An 8,569-nucleotide genomic window follows, 5' to 3' on the forward strand; every position below is an offset into this window, starting at 1 on the left:
GGCAGCATTGTGAGTACCTGGGAGTAATGGGAGTGATACCTGGTGGTGAGTACTGAAGGTAAGCTCCAGGAGTTGAGAACCTCGGGATGAGTACCTGGAGTTGAGTACCCGGCGGTGAGTATCTTGGTGGTGAAAAGAAACACAAGAAATATTGAGAAGATTCGTGTAATAGAATTTTTAATCTTACCTTTTCGGTCATATTGAACAACATATGTTTACAAGAGAGACTGCTACCAAAATGTACTAATAAACACACACACACACACACACACACCCACACACACACACACACACACACACACACACACCACACACACAATATATATATATATATATATATATATTATATATATATATACAAGCCTGAATGGTGAAAACTCACACCCTAGTAGTGACTCGAACCCATACTGCTAGGAGCACAATGGAACTGGTGTGTACAGGACACCTTATCCACTCGATCATCATGACCGGTCAAAAGGAGGTGATAGCCGAAACTATTTGAACCCCCCCCCGCCGGCACTCTGATGGTAATCTTGGGTATAGTATTTTATCAAATACTATGGGCACATGTGAGGAACACAAATGCGAACAACCCTGAATATATATATATATATATATATATATATATATATATATATATATATATATATATATATATATATATAAATATAGATATATATGCACAACTATATTCTACCCACTTCAAGACTCCGCTCCAATATAGAAGCATCAAGAAATATGGACCAATAGGCTTTCTACAATTACTTCCATTCAATACCCATTGTTTCGTGTTCTGTCTTGTGTTTGAATTTAATACCCATTCAATACCCATTGTTGAAAGTTTGTTTTCACCTTATCCACCTCACCCAAATGTAGATATAAACCTCGAAGATGTGTAAGCTCTATTCAGTTTCAGTTGTGTGTTTGCAAACTAAAGTCTTTGAAAATGTAATAAGTTTTACGAAACGCGCTCAAGTGTCGCGTCAGACTAGAAATAAAAATGAATTTTGGAGAATTGATCTTTGAATTACCATCAACAGTGAAAATAAATGTAAGAAAGATAGAGAAAATTCGTGTTAGAATTATTAATCTTACTTTTTCGGTCATATTTAATAATATATATATATATATATATATATATATATATATATATATATATATATATATATATATATATATAGAGAGAGAGAGAGAGACAATATAAATAAACAATGTTTCTGAAGAGACAACTAACACAACACCTATACCCCCTATAAGACTATTTTACAGGAACTTCTTTTCCACAGCTCATAAAACGGAGGAAAGGGTCCTGAAAGATATTGTCAGTAGAATATATATATATATATATATATATATATATATATATATATATATATATATATATATATATATATATATATATAATATATATATATAGTTATATTTGCCAAGAAATACCTTTATTGGGCTATATTATCCCCAGGGAAGTCTCATGCTGCATTTGAAGATCAGTTTAATGGAAAAGTTTGAGGAAGTTAAATGTAACTCGACTGAGTTTAGCCAATTTCCTTTTAATTTCAAGATTAGCATCAAGAACAGTGGCGGTCTTCTCCACAGGGAACTACGATCTTTAAGACATATCAGAGTTTGGGCCAGATTGATTCACAGTTGAAATCGACGAATTTGAACGTCACTCTGCCGACCTCAAACCATTTCACTCCTCTATCTACATTTTAATTTGACTTTTATGAACGGCTGTGATTTCCCCCAAAGTGCTGTTCCACCATGTGGGTTTAATTTATAAGTGAGAAGAAATTCCACCGAGAAATTTGTCGCTGGATGAGAGAAAAATGGAGCGTCGTAAAACTGGATGACCTCAGTGGAGCAGGTGATGAATTAGACAAGTTCCTAAATGAGACCGGAGGGAGGGCGGGGGGTGAATACCCCGAGGTGTACCCTGAGAGTTTACGTTAGAGTTTATTTAAGAGATTAATAAAGTATTACTTTATTTAATACCCCATTAATTTTGCTGGTTGGTCGGTAAGCAGTTTTGGTGGCTCTAAGAGCCATCCAGAGGGTGATTGGCCTTAAGTAAACACCAAAAATTAAATGAGACAAACTCTTGTTGGCGTCGCTGTTTGCTCACCTGCATGTACTCAGCTACACGTGCTTACAAAATCAGATTCAGCTCCTGGGCCTCATATTTTAGTCGACGGTGCCAGTTGCCATCGCTCCTGCCCAACTTGTTTTGCTCCACCTGCTTACTCTTCGTCCACCGAAGTATTTTCTGACATGCTTATGGCACATTTGAGCCATAGGCATGTTTAAGCCCGATTACACTTAGGAGATTTTTCTAGAGGTTTGCGATATGGAGTTCATCTAAGCAACCCTTGTGGGTGCCTCGTAGCCTGGTGGATAGCGCGCAGGACTCGTAATTCTGTGGCGCGGGTTCGATTCCCGCACGAGGCAGAAACAAATGGGCAAAGTTTCTTTCACCCTGAATGCCCCTGTTACCTAGCTTTAAATAGGTACCTGGGAGTTAGTCAGCTGTCACGGGCTGTTTCCTGGGGGTGGAGGCCTGGTCGAGGACCGGGCCGCGGGAACACTAAAAGCCCCGAAATCATCTCAAGATAACCTCAAGACATTATTTATTGATGTCACGTTTCTATGAAGCCTTTGTTAGTGTACCTATATATCATTAGACAGTAACTGACTGTTACTGTAAGCTTAATTACCGTAGTTAAACATAAGCTTACATTCTCTCTGTAATACTGGTTACATAGACTGCATATAACTTGTAGATGTTACAGCCCTGGCAGAAATATGGAGCAGATTAAAACTAAAATATTGTCGAAGTGCTGCAGAATGCCTCGACATGTATGACTTCCCCCTTGTATATTCTCGCAGTGTATGACCGGCCCCTTGATATATCTTGGCTGTGTATAACCGCTCCGTGTATAACTGGGTCGTGAACAACGCTTTCGGACGCTGTAAAAATAAATAAAGCCAGCCTACATGTTAAAACGGGTCTCAGTGCTAAAAGGGCACAAACGCAACGCATGTAATGTACTCCAGAGGATTATTTTGACTACACTGGATTATATGCTAAGTAAACAAGGATTTTGTAAACATACAGGATTACATAAACTTCACTGGATTATATAATCTACAAAGGATCATACCAACTACACAAGATTATATGAACTACACAGTATTATGCTATCTAAGCAGGGCTATATAAACTATGCAGGCGATGAGTCACAATAACGTGGCTGAAGTATGATGACCAGACCACACACTAGAAATTGAAGAGACGACGACGTTTCGGTCCGTCCTGGACCACAATCGACTTGAGAATGGTCCAGGACGGACCGAAACAGTCGTCGTCTCTTCAATTTCTAGTGTGTGGTCTGGTCATCATATATAAACTATTTAATATTTATAATAACTACATTTTAGGATAATGCAAACTGCACAGGACTACTCCAAATACACAGGATTATACTAACGACACAAACGAATTAAATACAACATAAAATACATTCAGAGGCAACTGGCGTGTATAAAAATACTATAAGTGAACAGCTGGTAATGAAAAATTAGCAGTAATGCCTTCAGTAGCAGCAGCTCGGAGTAGATAGTGCAATACTGACTTTTAAAAACACAATATTGGACAGAAGTCATTATGTGATGTATGTTAGGAAGCTTATATAAGCTTCATGTATTTTTGTTGGCACATCTCCAGCCCAACATACACACACAACGTACCTGCAACGTTGCCAGAAAGTTGAATCATCGTTAAAAGGACGTTGTCTCAACGTAAACAATAGCGTGGTGGTTAAGTTTTATTTGTCTGTGATAGGCTATTTGTTGCACACTGGTTTGGCAGATTGCCAAACCTGGTGTTTGCTAGGTTGGCACACGGCATTTGCCTTTCCAGTGGAGACTTTCGGCGTCTTGGAGAGAGGGGGAACCTGCTGCTTGGGTGACAGCTTCTCTTCCCATATCAATCTACCCTGGCTTCGCGCCCTAGAGAGGCCACTCCAGACTGACAACCAGAGCGCGACTCCATAGTCTCCTGAGACTGATGGATGCCTACTATTACTGGCTTGGCATAGAGCTCGATGCTCCTTCCATGTGAAGCGGACATGAGAGTTTCCACTGCAGATAAGTATTTCTTTTCAACGTCTCCATGTTGATCTTATGGTCTGGATAAAGTGATGGTGGAGAGAGAACCTTCTCATAGGACCATATAAGGTGGCAGCCTTTTGTTTCATGTTGAACATTTTTCTGCCATGAACCTGTTTTGTCACACAAACCTGTTCAACCATACACCTCCTGTCTTACCCGCACACCACTTGGTCTATCTGTACACACCATCTGGCCTACCCAAACACCACCTGGCCTACCTACACACCACCTAGTCTACCCAAACACCACCTAGTCTACCCAAACACCACCTGGCCTACCTATGGCCTACCCAAACACCACCTGACCTACCCAAACACCACCTGGCCTACCCAAACACCACCTGGCCTACCCAAACACCACCTGGCCTACCCAAACACCACCTGGCCTACCCAAACACCACCTGGCCTACCCAAACACCACCTGCCTACCCAAACACCACCTGGCCTACCCAAACACCACCTGGCCTACCCAAACACCACCTGGCCTACCCAAACACCACCTAGTCTACCCAAACACCACCTGGCCTACCCAAACACCACCTGGCCTACCCAAACACCACCTGGCCTACCCAAACACCACCTAGTCTACCCAAACACCACCTGGCCTACCCAAACACCACCTGGCCTACCCAAACTCCACCTGACCTACCCAAACACCACCTGGCCTACCCAAACACCACCTGGCCTACCCAAACACCACCTGGCCTACCCAAACACCACCTGGCCTACCCAAACACCACCTGGCCTACCCAAACACCACCTGGCCTACCCAAACACCACCTGGCCTACCCAAACACCACCTGACCTTCCCAGACGAGCACAGGACAAACACACAATTAGGGTAAACGAAAAAATATTTTTTACAGCACCATAAAATTTAAACTCAGCGTCGAAAATAAAAAAAAGAGAGCAAAAAAGATGTGGTGATAATAAATCTAAGGAAGTGTAAAGGGTGTTGACACACTTGAGGGTAAGAGGAGGGGGTGAAGATAAAGGAAAAGGGGTAAGGGTAGATGAGGTAAAGGAAGAAGGGGTTAAGAAAGTGGGTGAGAGGCTGGAGGTGGTGAGGGTAGGGAGAAGGAGCGTGAGAGTGAAGGAGATCAAAGGAGAAAGAAGACTGGAAAATGGCCAGTTACGCGGCCCCGGTGGTTAATAACAGCCAGGGGGGGGGGAGAAGTGCCCCCCTCCCACTTCCCCTTGAGAGGCGGAACTGTCCAGCTTCTGCATTACACGTGACGGCAGCGACGGGAAAAAACAATTCTCTTTGATGTTAGTTATGAGGCCCCAGAACAGTGCTCCTGGTCTCAGCTATGTTTCTCAGTCTGGTCTCTGTCTCAGCCACTGATGTCACCATGGTCTCTGTCTCAACCACTGATGTCACCATGGTCTCTGTCTCAACCACTGACGTCACCCTGGTCTCTGTCTCAACCACTGATGTCATCCTGGTCTCCGTCTCAACCACTGATGTCATCCTGGTCTCTGTCTCAACCACTGATGTCATCATGGTCTCCGTCTCAACCACTGATGTCATCCTGGTCTCTGTCTCAACCACTGATGTCACCCATGGTCTCTGTCTCAACCACTGATGTCACCCTGGTCTCTGTCTCAACCACTGATGTCATCTTGGTCTCTGTCTCAACCACTGATGTCATCCTGGTCTCTGTCTCAACCACTGATGTCATCCTGGTCTCTGTCTCAACCACTGATGTCACCCTGGTCTCTGTCTCAACCACTGACGTCATCCTGGTCTCTGTCTCAACCACTGATGTCACCATGGTCTCTGTCTCAACCACTGATGTCATCTTGGTCTCTGTCTCAACCACTGATGTCATCCTGGTCTCCGTCTCAGCCACTGATGTCACCATGGTCTCTGTCTCAACCACTGATGTCATCTTGGTCTCTGTCTCAACCACTGATGTCATCCTGGTCTCCGTCTCAACCACTGATGTCATCCTGGTCTCTGTCTCAACCACTGATGTCATCCTGGTCTCCGTCTCAACCACTGATGTCATCCTGGTCTCTGTCTCAACCACTGATGTCACCCTGGTCTCTGTCTCAACCACTGATGTCACCCTGGTCTCTGTCTCAACCACTGATGTCATCTTGGTCTCTGTCTCAACCACTGACGTCATCCTGGTCTCTGTCTCAACCACTGATGTCATCTTGGTCTCTGTCTCAACCACTGATGTCATCCTGGTCTCTGTCTCAACCACTGATGTCATCCTGCTCTCTGTCTCAACCACTGATGTCACCCTGGTCTCTGTCTCAACCACTGATGTCACCATGGTCTCTGTCTCAACCACTGATGTCACCCTGGTCTCTGTCTCAACCACTGACGTCACCCCTGGTCTCTGTCTCAACCACTGATGTCACCCTGGTCTCTGTCTCAACCACTGATGTCACCCTGGTCTCTGTCTCAACCACTGATGTCACCCTGGTCTCTGTCTCAACCACTGATGTCACCATGGTCTCTGTCTCAACCACTGATGTCACCATGGTCTCTGTCTCAACCACTGATGTCATCCTGGTCTCTGTCTCAACCACTGATGTCACCATGGTCTCTGTCTCAACCACTGATGTCACCCTGGTCTCTGTCTCAACCACTGATGTCATCCTGGTCTCTGTCGCAACCACTGATGTCACTCTGGTCTCTGTCTCAACCACTGATGTCACCATGGTCTCTGTCTCAACCACTGATGTCACCATGGTCTCTGTCTCAACCACTGATGTCACCATGGTCTCTGTCTCAACCACTGATGTCACCCTGGTCTCTGTCTCAACCACTGACGTCACCCTGGTCTCTGTCTCAACCACTGATGTCATCTTGGTCTCCGTCTCAGCCACTGATGTCACCATGCTCTCTGTCTCAACCACTGATGTCACCATGGTCTCTGTCTCAACCACTGATGTCATCGTGGTCTCTGTCTCAACCACTGATGTCATCGTGGTCTCTGTCTCAACCACTGATGTCATCGTGGTCTCTGTCTCAACCACTGACTGTCACCCCTGGTCTCTGTCTCAACCACTGATGTCACCCTGGTCTCTGTCTCAACCACTGACGTCATCCTGGTCTCTGTCTCAACCACTGATGTCACCATGGTCTCTGTCTCAACCACTGATGTCACCCCTGGTCTCTGTCTCAACCACTGATGTCACAACTTCAGGCAAAATACTACAATGAATACTAATGTTATAAAAATTAACTCGCTAAGTAACCCAAGGGTAGTAGGTAGGACAAAGAGAGCAAGGTCGCACTCCTCCGTAGTTACTCGTAGATAAGTTATCTCAGTTAGATACGCACCAAAGCCAGCACGAACAATAACACAACCTCTACTGCCACCAGCACACCTATCTTGAGGTTATCTTGAGATGATTCGGGGCTTTAGTGTCCCCGCGGCTCGGTCCTCGACCAGGCCTCCACCCCCAGGAAGCAGCCCGTTACAGCTGACTAACACCCAGGTACCTATTTACTGCTAGGTAACAGGGGCATAGGGTGAAAGAAACTCTGCCCATTGTTTCTCGCCGGAGCCCGGGATCCGACCCGGGACCACAGGATCACAGCCCAGCGTGCTGTCCGCTCGGCCGACCGGCTCCCTACCCGGCACACCTACCATCACCGTTAACACCACCACCAACACCTTAAAGGGAGGCCGGTCGGCCGAGCGGACAGCACGCTGGACTTGTGATCCTGTGGTCCTGGGTTCGATCCCAGGCGCCGGCGAGAAACATTGGGCAGAGTTTCTTTCACCCTATGCCCCTGTTACTTAGCAGTGAAATAGGTACCTGGGTGTTAGTCAGCTGTCACGGGCTGCTTCCTGGGGGTGGAGGCCTGGTCGAGGACCGGGCCGCGGGGACACTAAAAAGCCCCGAAATCATCTCAAGATAACCTCAAGATAACCTCCACCAGCACTATCACTGCGACCAATACCACTGTCTCCACTTTCATTGTTCCTGGCATTTCCACCATGCCAGGAACAGGCTGAAACTTTACCCATACCCCAAGATCTTCTTGAGGTTATCTTGAGATGATTTCGGGGCTTTAGTGTCCCCGCGGCCCGGTCCTCGACCAGGCCTCCACCCCCAGGAAGCAGCCCGTGACAGCTGACTAACACCCAGGTACCTATTTCACTGCTAGGTAACAGGGGCATTCAGGGTGAAAGAAACTTTGCCCATTTGTTTCTGCCTCGTGCGGGAATCGAACCCGCGCCACAGAATTACGAGTCCTGCGCGCTATCCACCAGGCTACGAGGCCCCTTGTATATACTTTACTATATACTCTAAAGTAAGATACTTTAGAACGGCAGGAAATACTCTAGGAAGTGCTTCGGTAAGTATATCGTCTCTGGACCTGTTACAACTGGAATATGATTGACTATATAGCACTTGGTAATATAAATTCG

The 8,569-nt window shown here is 45.6% G+C and overlaps 2 protein-coding genes across 2 annotated transcripts; both read right to left on the reverse strand.

Moving 5' to 3' along the window:
- Nucleotides 1–5,713: 5,713 nt before the first annotated feature.
- On the reverse strand, nucleotides 5,714–6,454 carry LOC138355983 (uncharacterized). The gene has a single exon (XM_069311527.1). The coding sequence runs from the start codon at nucleotides 6,452–6,454 to the stop codon at nucleotides 5,714–5,716; it is 741 nt and encodes a 246-aa protein (XP_069167628.1).
- A 40-nt stretch (nucleotides 6,455–6,494) lies between these two features.
- LOC138355984 (uncharacterized) lies at nucleotides 6,495–7,142 on the reverse strand. Its single transcript, XM_069311528.1, has one exon. The coding sequence runs from the start codon at nucleotides 7,140–7,142 to the stop codon at nucleotides 6,495–6,497; it is 648 nt and encodes a 215-aa protein (XP_069167629.1).
- Between the last annotated feature and the right edge of the window lie 1,427 nt (nucleotides 7,143–8,569).

The sequence above is a fragment of the Procambarus clarkii genome, chromosome 70 (assembly GCF_040958095.1).
Source record: "Procambarus clarkii isolate CNS0578487 chromosome 70, FALCON_Pclarkii_2.0, whole genome shotgun sequence".
NCBI lineage: Eukaryota > Metazoa > Arthropoda > Malacostraca > Decapoda > Cambaridae > Procambarus > Procambarus clarkii.